Source organism: Corythoichthys intestinalis, chromosome 22, assembly GCF_030265065.1.
Source record: "Corythoichthys intestinalis isolate RoL2023-P3 chromosome 22, ASM3026506v1, whole genome shotgun sequence".
Lineage (NCBI taxonomy): Eukaryota > Metazoa > Chordata > Actinopteri > Syngnathiformes > Syngnathidae > Corythoichthys > Corythoichthys intestinalis.
The window spans coordinates 19,847,763-19,872,882 of NC_080416.1; the positions used below are offsets into that span (position 1 = coordinate 19,847,763).

Below are 25,120 nucleotides of genomic sequence, written 5' to 3' on the forward strand. Positions count from 1 at the left end.
GCGGATTGGAGATGCAGGACTTAGGCGGATCCGGATCGGAGCTGATCATGTGGACCACCTCGTATTGACTACAATCCAAAGGTATTTGTTGCGTCGTTCGGACCGTAGCTGAGCATAGCGAGGCGGACCCAGTAGAATTCCGGGGTAACACATTTGATGTTGCTCACAGTGGTCCTCAGTGTTCGCAGGGAGTTTGTGTGTCTGCTCAGACACATGAAAAATTTGAGGGAATATTGTTGGAGACTTGACATACATTACCCTCGATTTCAAAAATGGAGCAAAGTGAAATTACATCAAAATACACATTTTAGTCAAACTATTCCAATTTGACAACTGGAGGATATTCTTTCACATACTTTGAAAGACAGGCACTAAGTAGTCTTTAACAAGTGTGCATCATGCATGTGTGTCAGTGGGCGTTCAAGTTAAATTAACGTGACAGCAGTGGAGGTTTGCTGTAAAACTGGTTTCTCAAATGCAATCCTCTATGAGATGTCTTTTTCTTTAAAATCGACTATTTTCTTTTTTGTGTGGAGGCTGGGGTGGAAGCTGAATACCTCTGCACCAACATCCCTTTCCCCTGAAGGCAGAGCCTTGACTGGTATTGTTCCAGGATTCCCCAGCATTGCTCACCAGGAGGCTAGCATTGCCTGACGTGTGATTGGTGGACCGAGCCATCCGTGTCTGGGATTTGGGAATACCATTCTCTAATCCCTGGCATGACTTCCTCTGTCTATGGATGTCTCAGGTTGGAACATGTAGGTGGAGTGCTGTAAACACACACGCACACATTAAGACGTATGGACACAAGCGATAAGGCCCATGGATGTTTTAAGTTACTTATAGTATGGATTCTAACCATTTAGCCCCCGGCATTTGGACCCTTTACTGCCATGTAAGCTCCAGATATTATTGAAAAAAAGTTTTGAAAATACACCCTCAGCATTTGAGGGTTTCTCTTTTGTTATCTCATATCACTACTTGAAGAGAGAGAGTAAGTGGAACCCTTACATTTGCCACGTTTACATGGAGCCAAATATTCCAATTACAATCGGAATATTTGTTCAAACCGAATAAATGTGTTCCATATAAACACCTCATTCGGAATGAACAGGCCCAAACCGAATGGAATTTCATTCCGTTTCACAGGGGTGGAATATTCCTTTTCCCAAACCAATTAGAAGTAAAATTATATCATGCAAACAGGGAAGCGGAATGGTGTCTGGTTGCGTTCTTTCTGCACATGCTCCGTACTGACGTGGTGACGTCACTTGGTGACGTCAGTAACGTCACTTGCAACATGGCTTCCAAGCACACGCACAGCGCACCCACACAACTTTTTAAATGAACGGCGTGTCATTCTGAAGTTTTGTTTCCACTCGAAAAGTTAAAACAGCAGCTGATCTGATGATCGATCTCCATGTTTTGCAACGTGACGCTTTGTTTTGATTAATCTGCGCATGTCAGACGGCAGTTGTCAAACGTCCTTTCGGAATAAAGGCAGTCACGTGTAAACGCTGGATCGGAATAGATGAAGTGACATGTAAACAGCTGATGTGAAATTTCCATTCGGAATGATTTGAATCGGTATGAATAAAAGTCAGCATGTAAACGTGGCTACTGTGTATATACATTTCATTATTCACACTTTACTTTTGACATGATTATACACACAAATTTCAAGTGAGTTGCCTAACTGGCACTTCAACAACAATACACCATATATCAGACATGACTATAATCTGTTCCAGTCCATCATTCACAGTTTTGTTCGTAATTAAAGTACAGTACATGCAATAAACACTTTAATTAAGGATAAAATGTGTTTAAAAGGGTGGTATCAATCAGGTTGTTCTGCATTTCAAGTTTTAGAAGAAGCCAAGCGTGGATGAATTTGTCTTAATTATTCTGCCAGTGTGACTCGTGTCAGGGGTGCCATGTGTTCCACAGAAATAAATTTGCACCCCTTAAAAAAATACAGATCCATGCATATATTGAGGCGCTTTAATCAAACCCTCTTTTCCCCACCTGCACACACACTTCCTGGGTGTGGCTGAGTGATTTCCGATGTGAGAACACTTGAGACGAGCTAATTGATGTTCACTATTCATGTATACAGAGTCAAAGGGGCTGTGGGCAGATGGTGTTTGTAAGACACCATTTAAACCAGCAGGAAAGGGGGGGGGGGGTGATCGGGGGGGAAAAATCAGCTCTTTGAGAGAAAACGTGAAGTGTGAGCATCTGATCCAACCTAATAAGCGGCACCAGGAGTTAAGTTAACCACTTGATCCACGTGCTACCCGAATGTAAAGTTGCCAGATGTACAGTATTTTTTGTTTATGTACAGTTGTATGAAAAAGTATCTGAACCTTTTGGAATTTCTCACATTTCTGCATAAAATCCCCATCAAAGATGATCTGATCTTTGTCAAAATCACACAGATGAAAAAACAGTGTCTGCTTTAACTAAAACCACCCAAACATTTATAGGTTTTCATATTTTAATGAGGATAGTACGCAAACAATGAAAGAAGGTGGGAAAATAAGTAAGTGAACCATCACATTTAATATTTTGTGGCCCCCCCTTTGGCAGCAATAACTTCAACCAGAGGCTTCCTGTAGCTGCAGATCAGTCTGGCACATCGATCAGGACTAATCCTGGCCCATTCTTCTCTACAAAAATGCTGTAGTTCAGTCAGATTCCTGGGATATCTGGCATGAATCGCTGTCTTGAGGTCATTCCACAGCATCTCAATGGGGTTCAAGTCTGGACTTTGACTTGGCCACTCCAGTACATGTATTTTGTTCTTCTGAAACCAATCTGAAGTTGATTTACTTCTGTGTTTTTGCATCATTGTCTTGTTTCAACATCCATCCTCTTTTTAGCTTCAACTATCTGAGAGACCGCCTCAGGTTTTCCAGCAAAACATCCGCTAACACTTTACAATAAGGGTCCCTTAATTAACATTAGTTAATGCATTTTCAGACAATAACTCATGTTTAAGTAACATGACAATAATTTATTTGATCCCTTATCTAACATTTATTAATTAATTAACATAAGTTAATGCATTAGCTAATGCATTTTAAGACAATAATGTTTAAGTAACATTACAATAATTAATATAATTGCAGAGCTAACATTTATTAATATATTAATTAACATGAGTTACTGTCTGGTTATGTATTAACTAATGCATTAACTAATAGACACATGTGCTACACTTTACAATAAGGGTCCAAAAAGTATTCAGTAATGGTTAATAAAGGTTGGGGGGGGGGGGGTAACTTAAGCATTTATAATTTCTTAGTTAAGGGACATATGCGCTACACTTTACAATAAGGGTCTAAAAAGCATTCAGTAATGGTTAATAAAGGTTAAGAGGGGGGAACTTAAGCATTTATAACTTCTTAGTTAAGGGATACGTGTGCTACACTTTACAATAAGGGTCCAAAAAACATTCAATAATGGTTAATTAAGGTTAAGTAATACTTATGAGGTACGTTCACGTGAGATAATACCATACTTAAGGTTAGGTTATAGTATATAATATATATAATACATTACTTAACATTAATTCACATATACGTTAGTCCATTAATAAATAGTTATTAATGTATATTGGTACTGGTAAGTGACTGTTATTTTAAAATGAAAAACATTCTTCTGTGAGTCCTTGGGTGCGGCTAACTTTATAAGAAATTATAAAAGTTAACAGACCTTAACCCTAAACCCTAACTGTTCGGCCGTTTAGGCTTTTATGGCATTTTCCCAACCGAAAGGGATCCGAAAGAGAACACACTGGATAACTCGGCTTGTGCTTACAGTTTATGGTTGATTTTATATTGTTGAATTTTTGGAGTTGCAAGTTGTTATCGGATGCAGTAAGTAGCAAGGACCAAGTAGTAAATAGCAAGCACCAAGCAGGTTATAAACCTATAAATGCAAACAAAGAATGTACATATATATCTATAAATACAAATAATCATAATGATTTATTAACCCTTTAACACCGAACGTCATCTTTGAAGCCTCGTCACGCTGTAATTACGTCACCCATGTGCCGCTGGTTGCTCTCATTAGAAAGTGCAGAAGTTGATGTCCACACCAGTTTTTATTTGAAGTCAATCGACCAAGTAAAACGGGAGATGATGTCATTTGAGTTTTAAAGTTTTATTGCACTCATAAATAAGCATTAAAACATTGCATGAACCATGTGTTTATCTCCATATTTCCATCATTTCTTGTCCTTTTTCAAAACAAAGCAGCAAGAAAGACTACAAATCCCAAGAGCCGTTATGAGGTCAGGAAGGACGAATATAATGTGAATATTTTTAATAAATTGCCGAGCGAGGCGCCACCTAAGGAAAGGGAGGCATGCGAAGCGAGCACCGGCTGGTTGGATTGAGCGAGCGACTTTGAAATGTGCGGAATGTATCGAAAACTAAATTTAGCGCAAGCTAATGCATTATTTCATTAACTGAAGGAAGAGGATGAGACGTTTTTGTTGTTGTTTTCCTCAGATGAGTCAGTGTGGCCTATGTGATGTAGCTCTGTGTCCTGTTCAAGAGGAAATTTTATTGAGTCGCAAAAAAAAATACAAAAAAAACAAAAAACAAAAAAAGTTATTTGAGTCGCCTATCTGAAAAAATTGAACCGAACTAGTTGTCTTTTTTTTTTTTTTTTTTACACTTTTTTTCAAGGTTATATTTGATTTTTTTCCCCCTTCATTATCAATCTTTTCAATTTGTATATACTGTAGATGTGTGTGTCTTACGGCAACGTGAACGTGAATGACCGCGACGCTGATCAAGCTTCCGCTTAAATGCGAATCCACACCCTTTATCCCAATTGACGGTGGATTAACCCTTTCGGACAAGATCGCAGGTGAGGCACAATTTAAACATGCGTAACTTAGCGGACGCAACACTAACCCTATATAGGCCTATATGTATCTTTAATTTTACCAAACCATTAGTTACTGTCTGGTTATGCATTAACTAATACATTACCTAATGCATTAACTAATGCATTAGCTAATGCATTAACTCATGTTAATATATTAATAAATGTTAGATAAGCAATTATATTAATTATTGTAATGTTACTTAAACATGAGTTATTGTCTAAAAATGCATTAAATAATGTTAATTAAGGGACCCTTATTGTAAAGTGTTACCAAACATCCTGATAAACTTTTGAATTCATTCTTCCATGAATGATTGCAATTTGTCCAGGCCCAGAGGCAGCAAAACATCCTCAAATCATGATGCTCCCTTCACCATGCTTTACGGTGGGGATGAGGTGTTGATGTTGGTCAGCTGTTCCATTTTTCATCCACACATGATATTGTGTGTAACTGCCAAACAATTCAACTTTGGTTTCATCAGTCCACAAAATATTCCCATGTACACCATTATTGGCCATAGTTTTACATATAGTTGATGTGTGCACAGAGATATTGGACTGTGCCAGTGATTTCTGTAAGTCTTTAGCAGACAGTGTAGGGTTCTTTTTCACCCCTCTGAGTATTCTGCACTGAATTATTGGCATCATCTTTGGTGGACAGCCACTCCTTGGGAGAGAAGCAACAATGCCAAACTCTCTCCATTTGTAGACAACTTGTTCACTGTCAATTGATGAATGTCCCTACTTTTAGAGATGGTTTTGTATCCGTCCCCAGCTTTATTACAAATCAACAACTCTTGATTGCAGGTCTTCAGACAGCTCTTTTCACTGAGCCACGATGCACATCAGACAATGCTTCTCATCAAGACAATTCTTACCAGGTGTGTGTTTTATAGTGGGCAGGGCAGCTTCACACATTTGATTGTGATTTTATGCAGATATGTGAGAAATTCCAAAAGGTTCAGATACTATTTCATACCACTGCACATGATATAAAGAGATGATATGATTCCATATTTTTTTAAAAAATCTCCTTAAAATGTCACTCTGACACAAGTAGCTCTTTAAAATTTGTGGCATCATTTTATACACTCTTGATTATTTCCCTCATTAACCGTCCTGTAGTGATTTCTGCATGGCTGCCATTCTGCATTTTACTGCTGGCAACAAGGACATTCATTTATAATCCTTCCATCCTTGGCTGGTCTTATTTGCATCGTGTTCTGCTGTGATGTGTCCCGTTACTATTTTCATGTGACATTTTGTCTAATTTAATGTGTATAACAAAGCTGTCACACCTCTGGACAGTGCCGTGGATGGAATTTTTTTTTTTTTTTTCAGGGCGCTGATATTTGTCAGGTAAAAAATAGTCGTTGAGCACTGCTGTGATAGTCTTCATCAATGCCTAACTGCTTATTAAGTGTGCGGATTCGCTTCTCGTCCTCTCGAATTAATGAATTAAAGCATGCCGTCGTAAAGGGCATGCTGTGATAATGACCCCACAATGCAGACCGGCTCTTGGAGTTGTGAATGATTGTGTCAAGCTCAGGCAGCTATGGAAATGACTGTGGCACCTCCAAGTCACACATTTTCAGTTTCCAATAGGGAAGCTATCACCATGGTAACACAGCTTTTTGGCTTTACCGGGTGATAACAAGGTGGAGATGTGCTTTAAGCGGGAGGGGGGCGAGGTAGATGGCAAAGGAGCGAGCACAGAGGGAGGGAGATAACTAAAAATGGTTTCACTAAACTATTTCAAACCCCAGAGGGTATTTTCTGTGAAAATGTTATATACAGTACACATATTTGTATTTCACTACAATGCACAGTATGTCTTCAAATAATGTAAAAGGACAACTTGGCAGATGCTCCAAAATTCTGATAGTAGGCACACTTGCACAGCCAACACCCTTTTCTTAATTGCCAATTCCACAAAAAAACACACCGATTCACTCTCTTTCACACGTACTGTACAACCACACACACTCTTACCGTTTCACGCATGCACACTCCCACACACACACACACCTCAACCCCCTTTTCCGTGATGCTATCAAAGGCTTGTCTTGCTAATCAAGTTTTCAGCTCTGAGGGATGAGCAAAGCTACCAGCAAGCCAATGAACTGATGCTTTCTCAAAAACTCGCACACTTACATCAGCTAATCAAGAAATGGAGGAGGTGCAAGACTGAGGGGGGTGCAGGGGTGTCGACATCCATGAAAACTGGCCAACAGGAAGTTAGAGCCATGTCACAGGAAATAGGATGTGTCTTTTTCCTGGGGCCGCAGTATCCCCGCGATTAGAGGGAGCAGATTGAGCTGTCTCTTCACATTACACACACGCACATAAAAAACACATGTGCATGCGGACATGGTGACACACACAACCAAGTAAAGAGGAAAGCCAAAGAAGATGGAATTGAATATGTTGCTGCAAAACAGTTTGTTATTGCACTTGGAACAAACTGGAAATGTGACAAATGGTTGTCACTGGACAGCAATGATATGTATTGTACATGCGGAGGAGAGATGGCAAACTCATTTTCGACATGGGCCACTATGGACTTAGGGTTTCCCCCAGGGGGCCATTATTACTGGAAAGACCATTTGCATGTACAATCAGTTCATCATATTAAAATTTCCTCTGCGTTTGATTTGTTATTATATATTTTAAATAAGAAATTGAATTTTAAATCAGAAGTCACGGAAAACAGGCTAATAATTATTCATGTATATGCTATTACTCGATTTACAAATTGGCTCCAACTACCTTTAATTATAGGTTGGTAATTCATGTTTTTCATATATGTGAAGACATGAGTCAAATTTGTTTAAATAGCCCTAAATAACCAAAAGCATAGGCTTCATAATATATTGACAGGTCACTTCCCCCAGACACTGCTCCACGCCTTCGCATAAGAGGCCTGCCCACACCCAGCATCAAGAGCAGTTATTCTCAAACACACGCAGCGAACTAATGCTGGATTGAGGTTGAAAAAGCACAAAAGCTGTACCGCGTACAAACAGGAAGGAATTTCTCAGGAGTGATTTGTTTGAGGGTTCAAGGTAAATTTTTGTACCATGCATTTATGAAATCACTAAGAGAAATTAGCCGCTACGGCATCGGCGTCATACTTCGAAATATATATAAAATAAATAACTACCCGTTTTCTTGCTTTTAACCAATTCCGCGATTTAAGCATTTATTCAAAAGAATTTTCAACGTAAAAAGCTTTTTGTTTTGCTAAGGCGGCCGCCACATTGGCTTACAGACTAGCATCATACTCTGACATATTTACGTAAAATCATAACTGCCCATTTTTTTGCTTTTGACCAAGAATCTAGACTGTTTTACGTTCATATCTATTAAAAAAAAAAATCCAGGGATTTAAGTATTTATTCACAAGAATTTTTTAACGTAAAAAGCTCTTTGGTTTGCTGAGGCGGCCGCCACATAGGCTTACAGACTAGCATGATAGTTCGACATATTTACGGAAAATAAATGATAACTGCCCATTTTTTTGCTTCTAACCATGAACTTAGACTGTTTTACGTTCATATCTATAAAAAAAAAAATCCAGGGATTTAAGCATTTATTCACAAGAATTTTCAACGTAAAAAAAGTTATTTTGTTAAGGAGGCCCGCACATAGGCTTACAGACTAGCATCATACTTTGACATATTTAAGTAAAATAAATAATGGCCCATTTTTTTCTTTTAACCAAGAATCTAGACTGTTTTATGTTCACATCTTTAAAAAATTCAGAAATTTAAGCATTTATTCACAATAATTTTCAACGTAAAAAGCTCTTTGTTTTGCTTCGGCGGCCATGTTGGATTTTCTATCTCCAAATTTTAGACATTTCTGCGTCCATATAAAAAAAAAAAAAATCAGCTTTTACGTGTTTTATTGTATGTAACATTTAATTATGAAGTCTGTGAAAGTAGTAATAACAATAATAATAATAATAATAACAACAATTAAGATGAGGTCAATTTTAGAAATACAATGGTACCTCTACTTATGAAATACATTGGTTCTGGAAGTAGTTTCTTAACCTGAAAATTCTTTAAGTATAGGCGCGTTTTTCATGTAAATGCCTTAGTCCTTTCCAAGCCCAAAATTCAGACACACATCTTTTATAAAGCATAAAAATGCATCAAAGCATTTAATATGTAGTATATGTTACAATGATATTATTGCACAATAAACAATATGAGAGTTGTGCATCATGTAAAAAATAAAGAATATAAATGATGGTCATGTACACCTTTTAACTGCGGTACAAATCTCCTTTTGCACTCATCAATCACCAATTGTTTGAATTTCTGCACAGATTCATCGGCCGCTTTGTGGTCAGCGCTACTTACATCACCATGCCGAACAACAGAGTGAATTCCAGGTCTCTTTTTTAACTTCTTGCGCCGACATTTTAATAACGTGCCCATTGTTGATGTATTACCGCCAGATTCTTTAGCGAGATCAACCAAACACACCCCCTTTTTCATACTTTTCTATAGACAAGTTTCTGAGGTACTTCCGCATTTCTCCTCCGGACTTCCGCTTTACACTTTCTCCAACCAAAACAACAGTGGAGTCCCTCAAGAAAGACAATTTGGAAATGCCGCATCCATCTGCCATCATCACAACATAGGGGGACAACATGAAGAAATGGCTAAGAGTCACCACAACCAAAATAGTTTTGTATTTTATTGATATAATAGCAGTGGACGGAAACGCAATCAGGGACCTGTAAAGCTCAGAAGCATCCAGTTGAATGTGTTCTAAACTTCTAATACATGAATATGGGAATTTTGTGTTCATGAAGGCAGATGTGGAACCAAGACAGTGCCTCCACAAAGCAATAACAGGTACAATTATGTTCAACTATACGACAATTCTGTGTTGCGTCACAGCTGAGACATCCTTAGCTTTGCATTAGCTTCAACAACAAAGAATGAAAAACAAACACTCATCGACTACAAGTCATACACGGACGTTTTACCCTAAATGCATAAATTCAAGTGTTTCACGTTTTTTGTTCGTTTGTTTACAGGTGGAAAACACTGTTAGGCAATGGAAGACAACTTGATGTGCCTCACAACAACACTTATGTTGATGGACATACTGTATATCAAGACTACGTGCGTTCTACCCTTATGATGGAAGGCTCGATTTATGCTCCACCTTGGTTAAAATTCTTTGTTATTGGTGCATGTGCAAAACATTTGTTTAAAAAAAACATATCAAGCAATTGAATCATGTTGGGAAAATGTTTTATTGCGATCAGTCTCTGCAATGAAAAAGAATGACATACTATTTGTGTTTATATATACATGTGCGATGTCGTCATAAGACCATAACTAGAAGCTAACTAGATAAAAATTACCTCATAGTATTTTCTTGTAACAAGAAAATCTGTGCCTTCCCTTCTGCATTCTGCAACTGTAATATTTGTAATTTCGCATTATTTTGGTCACTCAAGTGGCCGGTGTATTAATCTACACCCCACGCTAACACAGGGTACACAGATTGTTAGAATTTTGTCCACTAACAATCAAGGAAGGAATAAGAACAAACATGCAAACTTTTAGGTGGATCGTTTAGGTTCAAGCTGCAAGCCAAATCCTTAATATGAAGCTGGTTTTGATTTAAGGCGTATGGCAAGGCAGATCCACACTGGCGATTTGATGCTGGACACTGTTCAAAACATTTCACTTCCAAGCATATACAGTGGGGAAAATAAGTATATAGTCAACCCCCAATTGTGCAAGTTCTCCTACTTGAAAAGATTAGAGAGGCCTGTAATTGTCAAAATGGGTAAACCTCAACCATGAGAGACAAAATGTGGAAAAAAACTGAAAATCACATTGTTTGATTTTTAAAGAATTTCCAAATTAGAGTGGAAAATAAGTATTTGGCCACCTACAAACAAGCAAGATTTCTGGCTGTCAAAGAGGTCCAACTTCTTCTAACGAGGTCTAACAAGGCTCCACTCATTACCTGTATTAATGGCACCTGTTTTTACTCATTATCGGTATAAAAAACACCTGTCCAAAACCTCAGTCAGTCACACTCCAAACCCCACTACCTCCTAGACAAAAGAGCTGTCGAAGGACACCAGAGACAAAATTGTAGACCTGCTCCAGGCTGGGAAGACTGAATCTGCAATAGGTAAAACACTTGGTGTAAAGAAATCAACTGTGGGAGCAATTCTTAAAAAATGGAAGACATACGAGACCACTGATAATCTCCCTCGATCTGGGGCTCCATCCAAGATCTCACCCCATGGCTTCAAAATGATAAGAACGGTGAGCAAAAATCCCAGAACCATATGGGCGGACCAAGTGAATGACCTACTGGTGTCCCTCTGCTGGAGAAAGTGCACGTCCAGGCCCGTCTGCGTTTCGCTAGAGAGCATTTGGATGATCCAGAAGAGGACTGGGAGAATGTGTTATGCTCAGATGAAACCAAAATAAAACTTTTTGGGAGAAACACAGGTTCTCGTGTTTGGAGGAGAAAGAATACTGAATTGCAAAGAACACCATACCCACTGTGAAGCATGGGGGTGGAAACATCATGCTTTGGGGCTGTTTATCTGCAAAGGGGCCATGATGACTGATCTGTGTAAAGCAAAGAATGAATGGGGCCATGTATCGAGAGATCTTGAGTGAAAATCTCCTTCCATCAGCAAGGGCATTGAAGATGAGACGTGGCTGGGTCTTTCAGCATGACAATGATCCCAAGCACACAGCCAGGGCAACAAAGGAGTGGCTTCGTAAGAAGCATTTTAAGTTCCTGGAGTGGCCTAGCCAGTCTCCAGATCACAACCCCATAGAAAATCTGTGAAGGGAGTTGAAAGTCCGTGTTGCCCAACGACAGCCTTAAAACATCACTGTTCTAGAGGAGATCTGCATGGAGGAATGGGCCAAAATACCAGCAACAGTGTGTGAAAAGCTTGTGAAGAGTTACAGAAAATGTTTGGCCTCCGTTATTGCCAACAAAGGGTACATAACAAAGTATTGAGATGAACTTTTGGTATTGACCAAATACTTAGTTTCCACCATGATTTGCAAATTAATTCATTAAAAATCAAACAATATGATTTTCTGTTTTTTTTTTTCCACATTCTGTCTCTCATGGTTGAGGTTTACCCATGTTAACAATTACAGGCAGGCCTCTCTAATATTTTAAGGTGGGAGAACTTGCACAATTAATGGTTGACTAAATACTTATTTTCCCCACGGGTATATAGGGACTCCCAGGAGTTTACACAGCCAAGCACAGCACAGAAAGTCCCGGAGTGTCATCTATGTTGAATCCCTGGGGGGTTCTTTGGTTTGATTTGGCAGTTTAAAACTTTGTCTACTTCAACCGCAATTCATGGTGTTCTGTCTGTCTGCCCATACACGCAGCTCCCCATACTGTGCTGTATTTTTGCCTTTCGTAACCTGAGACTCGTAACAAAAGGCAATTTCTCTCCCTTTTTAGGCGTGTCGTAACCTGAAAATATCGTTTGTAGAGACGTTCGTAAGTAGAGGTACCACAAAACAAAATTTAGATTATTTATAATATATATTATTTATATTATTAATTTAGATTTATAATCCCCCAGTGGGCAAAGAACAACCATGTTCATCATGTTAAGGTAGAAAACAGACTGTATCCCAATGCAAACTACTTTGTATTCATTACATTTCACAACAAATCGCAATGACCATGGCCTCAGATATAGAGGTGGATGTAATTTGACATATTTTCGTATTTTTAAAAGTGTTTTTCAAACATGCACCCCTCCAAAAACAAATCTGAAAAGATGAGAGGCTTTAGAAACTGCATCTTTAATAAATCTAGAAAAATAAACCATTCACATTTGAAGCTTGGGTGAAGGTCACGCGTTCAAAACTGTCATCTTTCATGCATCTTACGATGAGGAAAAGGTGATTATGTGTCTTTATTGACTCATCGGACCTAAGCGGTTTTGACTGCACATAACTGGATTAGGGAACAGATCCAGCGGATTTTATTTCAAAAGAAAACATTGAATACTAGATTTGGTTTGATTAAAAAAATTCAAACATTTTTTAAAAAAATGAACCGATTATCAATCAAATGGCATGAATGAATGCAGAGGCCAATGAATCAACACTTACCTCAAAGAGAAATGAAAGCTACTCCCCAACGAATCGTTTAATAGTATTAGTAGCAATCTGATTAGCAATCATCAGATTAGCTTGCAAAGAAAGTTTCCTGTATTTACACAACGCAAAGGAGCACTTTCACCTAGGATGGCGATTAAAGGACGACGTAAGGTGCCAAAAGGGAAAGGATAAAGATATGTCAAGGTAAGCAATGAGTTGACCAATGTGGTGTCATCACATCACATTGACGTCCTTCCTAGTTGCAAAATTGTGTCCTCAGGAGGCCTCAGAGAGCCGTCTTTATAATCTTAACATGCAGGAAGAGGAAAAAATAAACATAAGAGGGGATGGTATGGTCACTGAAGAATGACAAGAAAAGACATTCTTCGACAATCAGACATACAGGACTTTTGTAGGTAAATTATGTTAATTTATTCAGATTTTCTGTCAAATTTTAATCAAAGGACTGTCTACATCACTTTTAGATCATATTGAGCCGCTTGCAGAGTTTGACGTTGTTCATGGCATCCATTGTTTGTGCACTGATGCCTGAGGCATGACTATTAAAAGAATATGCATAGGAATGTATTTTACTTTGAAAGATCAGTTCCCAAATCATTGGGATGCCAAAATGACCACTGATTACCGAGAGTGGATATAAGAAATTAACGCAACTTTTAGGGGCTGTTTACATGGTGACTCCCCGAGAAGACGAAAAATTTCATGTTTGCATTTATATGGTTCCGTCTCCATTCGAACAATGTCGCAATTCCGCATGAAAACGATGTAGTATTCATGCCAGGCCCGAGGAGGCAGTGCAGATTTACAAGGCAACAGCGAAGGATGCACTTTGACCTCCTCAGCCCAAAAGACAACATGCCCGCCCACTCCAAGCAATGGCATTTTCTTTTGTTCAAAAAAGCACAAAAATGGAAACATTCAACCTATTTAAATTAAAAATATTACAAAAACAGTAAATTAAAGCCAACGTTCCGCCATATTTGCTGTTTAGTAGCAACGCTGCGCACGCCCAATGTGGCGTGCACGAGTGCTGACGTTATCAGCGTGGTCCCGCGCCATGGGAGCTTTGATAGGCATGCGGAGCAAGCCCCCGCAATAGAATTCTTCCACTTTGGAGGCAGGATTCCAAGGTTTGCGTCTTCGCATTCAGTTTTCGGCGACACCATACGAACATGAGGCCACTCCACAACACAGTCATTGCGTCTTCGTGTCGCAGAGCCGCCATGTAAACTGCCCCTTAAAATGCTGTGTTTTTTAACATACAAAAATAAGACTAATATAATGAATAAATAAATAAATAAGGGGCTGTTTACGTGGTGACGCTCCAAGAATAAGACAAATTTCACGTTTGCATTTACATGGTTCCGTCCTGAGGTCTCCATTCGAACGATGTCGCAATTCCGCGTGAAAACGATGTAGTATTCGTGATAGGCCCTCGGGGGCAGTGCAATTTTACAAGGCGACAATGACGCACTTCATGTACCCCTTTCCCACTGAAACTAGTGTGTCAACGCGGGTTTTTTCCAAGCCGATGCAACCCACTAGCAATTGGCATTTGGCACCTTTCCCATTGACAAAAAAAGCCGTGTCTTTTTTTTTTTTTTCACCCGTCTAACACCCCACCCCTCCTCAGCCGTGTGTAAGGTTACATGACGTCACCACGCTAAGACGTGCGTCGACAAATGCGACCGAATTCTTTCAGTTCAAGGAAGTAAACAATGCAGAGCAAAATGGAAGTCTCCTTTCCGTTTGTGTTCTCTGTTTGCATGCTTTTTACTGCCCTCAAAATGGTCGAAACGCAGCAAAGGATCAACACTCGCTTTGTTGTGAGCATCGACATAACTACGGTTGTGGGGCGTGTTAAATAGGAGGCGACTGGCACGTTGTTATGATGCTTCACGTAAGAGCCTTCATCACCACGTAGATTAGGGTGTTGACTGTTGACCCGGGGTTTTGCTTTCTCACTGCATGACAATCAGAGCCGAGGTGATTTTAACGCGGGCCGCTTGGCGGGTTGATTGACACGGGTCGAGGCGGGTCACTGCACCTTTCCCACTTTCACCAAAAGCCGATTGTTAGTGGGTTGACACGGGTTTTTTGGCCAGTGGGAAAGGGGTATATTAACAACCTCCTCAGCTCGGAAGACGACGTACCCGCCCACTCGAAGCAATGGCGTCCACACGTTTTTTTCTACGGCTTCAAAAGGCACAGAAACGCGAACGTAAAATATTATTGAATTAAAAATATAAAATCAGTGAATTAAAGCCGACGTTCCACCATGTTTGCTGTTGTGACTGTTTACTAGCAGCTACTGCGCATGCCCAAAGTGACGTGTGCTGACATCATTAGAGCGAGAGCGTTCCATTTATATGGTTGCGGAGGAATCCCTGCGATCGAATCGTTCCGCTTTGGAGGCCAGCATCAAAAGTCACCATGTAAAGGCGAGGCCATTCCGCAACTATTGTCTTGGTGTCGCAGTAGCCACGTTTACATGCTGACTTTTATTCATACCGATTCAAATCATTCCGAATGGAAATTTCACATCAACTGTTTACATGTCACTTCATCTATTCCGATCCAGCGTTTACATGTGACTGCCTTTATTCCGAAAGGACGTTTGACAACTGCCGTCTGACATGCGCAGATTAATCAAAACAAAGCGTCACGTTGCAAAACATGGAGATCGATCGTCAGATCAGCTGCTGTTTTAACTTTTCGAGTGGAAACAAAACTTCAGAATGACACGCCGTTCATTTAAAAAGTTGTGTGGGTGCGCTGTGCGTGTGCTTGGAAGCCATGTTGCAAGTGACGTTACTGACGTCACCAAGTGACGTCACCACGTCAGTACGGAGCATGTGCAGAAAGAACGCAACATGCCACCATTCCGCTTCCCTGTTTACATGATATAATTTTACTTCTAATCGGTTTGGGAAAAGGAATATTCCACCCCTGTGAATCGGAATGAAATTCCATTCGGTTTGGGCCTGTTCATTCCAAATGAGGTGTTTATATGGAACACATTTATTCGGTTTGAACAAATATTCCGACTGTAATTGGAATATTTGGCTCCATGTAAACGTGGCAACTGTCACCATGTAAACGGCTCATAAGATAAATCGACAGCTGTCAACTGCACTAAATGAGTTCTTCAGATTAACCATAAATATATGGTGGTATTAAAAGTATCTAAAACTTTTGAAATTTCTTACAGTTCTGCATAAATTCACCATAGAATGTGATCTGATCTTTGTCAAAATCCCACAGATGAAAATACAGTGTCTGCTTTAACTAAAACCACCCAAATATTCATAGGTTTTCATATTTTAATGAGGATAGCATGCAAACAATGACAGAAGGGGGAAAATAAGAACGTTAACCCTCTGCCGAAGGAGGCTTAAAGAGCAATTGAAACCATTTTTTACCAAACATTTTAAGTCATGTGTCTGACCAATCACTGATGGTTTAAAGCTGCCCGGCCAACTATAAAACACACACCTGGTAAAAAATGTCCTGATGAGAAGCATTGTTTGATGTGCATCACGGCTCGATCAAAAGAGCTGTCTAAAGACTAGCGATCAAGGACTATTGGTTTGTATAAAGCTGGGAAAAATAAAAAACTATTTCTAAAAGTCTGGATATTTATCAATCGACAGTCAGAGAAGTTGTCTACAAATGTGGAGAGTTTGTCACTGTTGCTTCTCTCCCAAGGAGTGGCCGTCCACCAAAGATGACGTCAAGAATTCAGTGCAGAATACTCAGAGAGGTAAAAAAAGAACTATAGAGTGTCTGCTGAAGACTTACACAAATCACTGTCCAATATCTCTGTGGAACTATATATATATAAAATTAAAAATAAAATAAATAAAATATGAAAACCTATAAATGTTTGGGTGGTTTTAGTTAAAGCAGACACTGTTTTTTCATCCGTGTGATTTTGACAAAAGATCAGATCACATTTGATGGTGATTTTATGCAGAAATGAAAGAAATTCCAAAAGGTTCAGATACTTTTTCATACCACTGTAGTTCAACTGGCTCACTTTGTTTCTAACATTTTAATTTTGCTTACCAACAGAAGCCTGCATATTTCGTGCCAGTACTGACTGCTTTTTTACCACTGTTGATAATTCCATTTGTTAAAAGCTTCGATTCCATTACAAGTACTATAGGTATGCTGTTCTCCATTATGAACAGTGTTGTGTTTGCGCCAAACATAATTATGGCCAAAAATGTCAATGTTGGTTTCATTGCATCATAATAAAATCTCCCAAATGCATATAGGATTAATGTTTTTCCACTTGAAAAAAAAGTTGGTATCAATGACATAAACCTGTTTTTGAAGTTTGTCTTTTTTTGCATGGTACACAAGAGCATATTATACTAGAGAAATTACAGTGAGTTATTGGACAAGTGCTCCTCGCCTCTGCCTTCATAATTAGCATAGTGTTATGTGGCTGTTGGCTAATGAAGAGAGCTCATTACATGGCTGGAGAGACACTTAAGAGGTGCGAGGGCTCTCATTGGGCTCTGGTTAACGTGATCGTTAGCCATGCTGGCAACTGTTAATTGCTACACAGGAGGCTCAGGTCCACGGTGTTAACCTGCATGTTCATGGGTGTACACCACCTCAATTTGAAAAGGCAGAAAATCTGAAAAATTAAGGATATTTCATGCTATGATCAAATATTTAAAGTTTTGGTTGTTTTTTTCCCCCTCATAAGACAAGAAAATACCGAGTTGAATGTTTTGTCAAAAGACGTCTTTGTTTCCAAAATATTAAATCTATCATTATATTGGCAAAGAATTGAGAAAAGCCCTTTTTTGGTAAAAGCATGCCAGATTGTGGTTTTGAAACTACAAATCAAAACTTGGAAAAGTGAAAGTTGTGGTTGAAAATGGGAAACAGCCGTTGCCACTGTGTACTAAATCAGTGTCAGTGTTGTCAGTTTTTCAAAAAAATAATCCTCAGTTTAAGTATTTTCTTATTCCTGTACAGTATCTTAATGCTTTCCAACTACTTTTAATGTGGTTGTGGTTATTTTAAGCATCCATAGAATAAGACTGAGTTGATTTATTGATGTACTCAAGTCAAGTGTACTTTAAACCTCCAAAAAACGTTGACTAATCTTGACACTAAAACATTCATCTTGAGTAAAAACATTTTTTTGTCCTCAGGCCTATCACACATGAACCAATATTTCAAGTAAGTACTACTGAGCGCATTCACTCACATGAACATTATGCATAAACCCGAAAGTTAATCCAATAATCCATGACAGACTGTGAGGAAACTGGTTTCACTCAACCACCTACTCACTGTCAGATTGGATGTCAGTTACCTACAGTACAATTGTAATTTGGAGTCATCATGAGCCAAATATCTCCTTCCTTGTCCTAGATGCTCTCGTCTTTTTCTAGACTAATCTGTTCTGATCTACTCTGCAGTTGGCTGGTCAAAGGAGTAATACGTTTTCTGAGTATAAAAAGGTAGCGGAGGCCTGTGGGGTTGTGGTGTGGAGCGCATCGACTGTTTGAGCATTTTCTTTTTTATCTTTGTTTGATGTTTTCATTTTCCCAAAACCCATTCTACATAATTTATCTTTTTGGCCACGATATCTCCTAATGTGGAGCATGGGGTGTTCATATCGGGGTCTAACCCAGAATGCGAGACCCACAGAGATGAGGCCCAGACAGACAACTTCAGGGTAGGTCTCTGTACTTTGACAGTGACACCAGATGGCTGTAAAGTATGTTGTAACAGAATGTTAAATATAAATTTAAAATTGTCATTGAAATAAAAGCAGTGTGCTTGTAGTGGTGCCAATGAGTAACAGTGTGTGTGTGTGTGTGTTTTTTTTTTTTTTTTTTTTTTTAGCTTTCATATGATGCCACCACATTCAGTTGTCAAAAGGTTACCAACATTGCTGTTAAACATACTTTTAAAAAATGGTTGCAAACTACTTCTCCCAAAAATTAATTGAGTAAATAACTCAGTTAACTTATTGTGAGTGTAATTAGTCGCTTAGCAAAGTAGCTGACGTGACTTTTCATGTTTTACACGTTATTACATGAAACATTATATAGCATCTTTCACATGAAATATGTTTGTATTAACTGATTGAATTGAACTCATTTTTTTCACCCCCCCCCAAAAAAAAAAAAAACTGAGGTCGCACTTTTTACATTTTTTGTTTAAACTTCACCCATATAACAGTTTAACGGTATACAAACTTTAACTTTGACGTGCTAGGGGGGGGGGTTGTTTTTTTTTTTTTTTTATATCTGTACCGAGGTACGTACCGAACAGTGACTTATATTGTCACACCCCTAATATATAAAGATCAGAGGTGGGTAGAGTATCTAAAAAAATTACTAGGGTTGTTCCGATCATGTTTTTTTGCTCCCGATCCGATCCCGATCGTTTTAGTTTGAGTATCTGCCGATCCCGATATTTCCCAATCTGATTGTTTTTTTTGCTCCCGATTCAATTCCAATCATTCCCGATAATTTTTCCCGATCATATACATTTTGGAAATGCATTAAGAAAAAAATGAATAAAACTCGGACGAATATATACATTCAACATACAGTACATAAGTACTGTATTTGTTTATTATGACAATAAATCCTCAAGATGGCATTTACATTATTAATATTCTTTCTGTGAGAGGGATCCACGGATGGAAAGACTTTTAATTCTTAAAGGATAAATGTGACTTTGTATATTGTGGCTAAATATTGCCATCTAGTGTATTAGTTGAGCTTTCAGTAAATGATACTGTAGCCATTTAACTGTTCTGCCCAAATGCATGATGGGAAGTGCTACCATGACTGTGCGTAGTGGTACCAATTGATATATCTTCTCTGCGTTGGGAAATAACATAGGGTGTTAAGAAAAAGATCAATTAGTACCTTTCTTCCCCACATTGCCTTCCACGATATTTACAATCGTAGGGAGAGGGATTGTAAGGTTTTAGACAATTAAAAAAAGGCTCCAAAGGCTGCCAAAATTCACTCTACTCACTTTACGCTGCCTTTTAGCTCTATATATATAGGTAAAACGGCGCCATTACAGATTGAACGCAACAATGCGTTAGTGGGTCATGCAGCGAATGCGTTAATTGCGTTAAATATATTAACGTGATACATTTTTTTTTAAATTACCGCCGTTAACGGGATAAATTTGATAACCCTACCTTAAGCCTAAACTAAAGACTCTGGATGAGTGTAACATATTATGTCTGTAACATTAAATACTTTTAGAAAACGATTTAATTAAAAAATATATATATATATAAAAAATGGCATGTCCGATATTTTTTTGCCGATTCCGATACTTTGAAAATGACGTGATCAGACCCGATCGATCGGCATCCCGATCGGCATCCCGATCGATCGGGACATCTCTAAAAATTACTCAAGTAAAAGTAGAATTACTTCAAAATAATATTACTCAAGTAAAAGTAGTCGTCCAAAAATGTACTCAAGTACAAGTAAAAAAGTATTGTGAAACTCAGGGGCAGTTTACATGGCGACGCTGCGACACAAAGACGCAATGACTGTGTTGCGGAGTGGCCTCGCGTGCATATGGTGTCAGCAATGACGAAAAATTCTGAATCCTGCCTCCAAAGTGGAAGAATTCGATTGCGGGAGATTGAGGGGGGCTTTCTCCGCATGCATATTAAAGGCTCCCGCAGCGCGAGACCGTGCAGATAACGTCAGCACTCATACACGTCACTTTGGGCGTGCGCAGCGGTGGTACTAAACATTAAAAACAGCAAATATGGTGGAATGTCGGCCTTAATTTGCAGTTTTTATTTTTAAAAAGAATATGTTGAATGTTTCCATTTTTGTGACTTTTTGAACATAAAAATGCCATTGCTTCGAGTGGGCGGGCATATTTTTTTCCGGGTTGAGGAGCTTGGTCGGGTCAAAGTGCATCATTCGCTGTCACCTTGTAAATCTGCACTGCCTCCTAGGGTTTGGCATGAATACTATTTCGTGTTCATGCAGAATTGCGACACTGTTCGAATGGAGACGGGCCCATATAAATGCAAATTTGAAATTTTTCGTATTCTCAGAGAGTCACCATGTAAACGGCCCCTCAAGTAATGAGTAACATTGTGAGTAACTGCTTTATATTTTTATTGGATTTTTTTTTTTTCTTATACGTTTTTTTTTTTTTTTTTTCTGAGCACAAAGTTATCTTTATGGACACATTACATACAGTGCCTTGCAAAAGTATTCGGCCCCCTTGAATCTTGCAACCTTTCGCCACATTTCAGGCTTCAAACATAAAGATATGAAATTATATTTTTTTTGTCAAGAATCAACAAGTGGGACACAATCGTGAAGTGGAACAACATTTATTGGATAATTTAAACTTTTTTAACAAATAAAAAACTGAAAAGTGGGGCGTGCAATATTATTCGAGCCCTTTACTTTCAGTGCAGCAAACTCACTCCAGAAGTTCAGTGAGGATCTCTGAATGATCCAATGTTGTCCTAAATGACCGATGATGATAAATAGAATCCACCTGTGTGTAATCAAGTCTCCGTATAAATGCACCTGCTCTGTGATAGTCTCAGGGTTCTGTTTAAAGTGCAGAGAGCATTATGAAAACCAAGGAACACACCAGGCAGGTCCGAGATACTGTTGTGGAGAAGTTTAAAGCCGGATTTGGATACAAAAAGATTTCCCAAGCTTTAAACATCTCAAGGAGCACTGTGCAAGCCATCATATTGAAATGGAAGGAGCATCAGACCACTGCAAATCTACCAAGACCCGGCCGTCCTTCCAAACTTTCTTCTCAAACAAGGAGAAAACTGATCAGAGATGCAGCCAAGAGGCCCATGATCACTCTGGGTGAACTGCAGAGATCTACAGCTGAGGTGGGAGAGTCTGTCCATAGGACAACAATCAGTCGTACACTGCACAAATCTGGCCTTTATGGAAGAGTGGCAAGAAGAAAGCCATTTCTCAAAGATATCCATAAAAAGTCTCATTTAAAGTTTGCCACAAGCCACCTGGGAGACACACCAAACATGTGGAAGAAGGTGCTTTGGTCAGATGAAACCAAAATTGAACTTTTTGGCCACAATGCAAAACGGCGTAAAAGCAACACAGCTCATCACCCTGAACACACTATCCCCACTGTCAAACATGGTGGTGGCAGCATCATGGTTTGGGCCTGCTTTTCTTCAGCAGGGACAGGGAAGATGGTTAAAATTGACGGGAAGATGGATGCAGCCAAATACAGGAACATTCTGGAAGAAAACCTGTTTGCATCTGCACAAGACCTGAGACTGGGACGGAGATTTATCTTCCAACAGGACAATGATCCAAAACATAAAGCCAAATCTACAATGGAATGGTTCAAAAATAAACGCATCCAGGTGTTAGAATGGCCAAGTCAAAGTCCAGACCTGAATCCAATCGAGAATCTGTGGAAAGAGCTGAAGACTGCTGTTCACAAACACTCTCCATCCAACCTCACTGAGCTCGAGTTGTTTTGCAAGGAAGAATGGGCAAGAATGTCAGTCTCTCGATGTGCAAAACTGATAGAAACATACCCCAAGCGACTTGCAGCTGTAATTGGAGCAAAAGGTGGCGCTACAAAGTATTAACGCAAGGGGGCCGAATAATATTGCACGCCCCACTTTCCAGTTTTTTATTTGTTAAAAAAGTTTAAATTATCCAATAAATTTTGTTCCACTTCACGATTGTGTCCCACTTGTTGTTGATTCTTGACAAAAAATTAAAATTTTATATCTTTATGTTTGAAGCCTGAAATGTGGCGAAAGGTTGCAAGGTTCAAGAAGGCCGAATACTTTTGCAAGGCACTGTATAACCCATATGTGGGGTGGCGTGGCTCAGTGGTGGAGTAGTTGTCCCCCAACACAGAGGTCAATCCTCCGTCCTGATGAACTTGCCTAAGTGTCCTTGAGCAAGATACAGAATCCCACGTTGCTCCTGGTGCTGCATCACCAATAGGTGGATGGCGAGATAGTGTAAAGCGCTTTGAGCGCCTTGAAAGGTGGAAAAGCGCTATATAAGTATAACACCATACATATATTTACATTAAGCCCAAGAAAAAAACAAACCAAAAAAAATTTAAATCCTTGAATTCTGACAAGAGAAAAATAAATAAATAAATGAAGCATTATTCGTCCAAACAGCAGGACTGACCTCTGGTGAAGAAAATAATTCTGAGTTTAAATAGTGAAGAGTTCTTTCATAATTACTTTTTTGAAATTAAAAGGATCATATCCCTGGTTTTCAGGGGTCAATCGGTGACAAAATCTAGGAGCGAAGTTAAAATCCACGCTTTCGAGTCATGTTGAGTGCAGTGCTTCATATCAAATACTTCATTTTATACGGTGATTTAAAGACGCCACATGATTGGACAGGCTGGTGTGAAGATAGAACGGCAAGCTTGCGTCTGATTGGTATAACGGAGGCATGTGACTATAGTTGCGACGTCTCATTGGTGAAATCGGCAGCACTACCCCGGTAATACACCAGGCACGTCTCAACTCTTGGCATCGCTGGCCAAAAAAATATAAATCTAATATGTACAATAAAGAGCAAAAATGTAACGACTCTTGTGTAGCCCAAGGTAGCGGAGAAAGAATAGCGTTTTTTTTCTTCAAATAAAAACGTATACTGTAGCTTAGTAAAACTACTCTTAGAAGTAAATTTTTCTCAAAAAGTTACTCAAGTTAATGTAAGGGAGTTACTACCCACCTCTGATAAAAATATATTTTTCAATATGGTGGTGAGGCTCTGAATCTCCTGTCTCTCCTGTCTCTGCTCTAGTTGTTTTGATTAAAAAACATCACACAAGGTTCATGGATACGTCATTCAAGAAAAGTTTAGGGCAAGTGACTTTTGGTAGTAAAAAAATATATATACAGTATATTATTATATCTTACCGTCTACAAGAACAATGCCAACTTGGTGATGATACCACACAATCAGCAGTTACACAGTACATTATTTTCAATTAATTGTACCCACCTGGAGGCCACGAACTGTATGTAAAAAAAAAAAAAGTTACCCGAGAGTTTAAGATGACGCTCGCCACACTAAATGCTAATGCTAACAAAAACGCGAATGCTTTGCTATGCTAATGCTCCGAGCAATCATCATCATCATCGCGTTTGCAATAGCGTCATCAACCCGCCCAGGCTGTGCTCTCTCCTAGGCAGCTGTGACAAAAATCAGCAAACTCGCGCTTCATTCAACCAAATTGTTGCAACACGCTCCTTCACATCCTCAGTAAAGGTGTTGCAGAGATGATAAAAAGTAATTAATTACACTGCTGGCCAAAAGTATTGGCACCCCTGCAATTTTGTCCGATAATGCTCAATTTCTCTCAGAAAATAATTGCAATTACAAATGCTTTGATAGTAATATCTTCATTTATTTTGCTTGCAATAAAAAAAAAAAAAACACAAAAAAGAATTAAAAAAAAAAATCAAATCATTATCATTTTACACAAAAATGGGCCAGACAAAAGTATTGGCACCCACCAGCCTAATACCGTATTGGCCCGAATATAAGACGACCCCCTCTTTTTCAAGACTCAAGTTTGAAAAAGGACTTTTTGAACACCAAATTCTTATACAGAAAATAATTACAGTACATCCGAAACAAATGATTATAACAGTACATTTGAGAGAAACCGCATGCTATTTTGCCTCATTCAAGTCTCAATATCTGAACATTTAAATATGTAAACTAAAGTGCAATCACATTCGTAAATGAATGGCTTCTGGTTTTTGAAATGTAAATAAACCAATCTATTGTGATAAAACTACAAAATTACAATAACTGCATTAACCATCAAAGTGAAGTCTAACTGTAACTGTAGTCTTGAAACAAATCTGAGTAAAGAAAAACATTGCAATAAAATAATGCAAACTGGTTAAACTTGAGAGTAGCTGAGATCTTTCATGACAAAACATCGCTTCAATGATATCTGGCGCCATCTAGCGTCGTAAATGGGTATAAAGTCTAGACTGCGAATATAAGACGACCCCCACTTTT

The 25,120-nt window shown here is 38.9% G+C and overlaps 1 protein-coding gene across 1 annotated transcript in view; it reads right to left on the bottom strand.

Annotated features, from left to right (window-relative positions):
- Positions 1-692: 692 nt before the first annotated feature.
- Positions 693-25,120, bottom strand: part of e2f3 (E2F transcription factor 3) — a 104,265-nt gene continuing 79,837 nt past the window's right edge. The window contains exon 6 of the mRNA XM_057827999.1: positions 693-770. Within this exon, the coding sequence (XP_057683982.1) occupies positions 708-770 (63 nt within the window). The 3' untranslated portion in view covers positions 693-707. The remainder of the gene's footprint in view (positions 771-25,120) is intronic.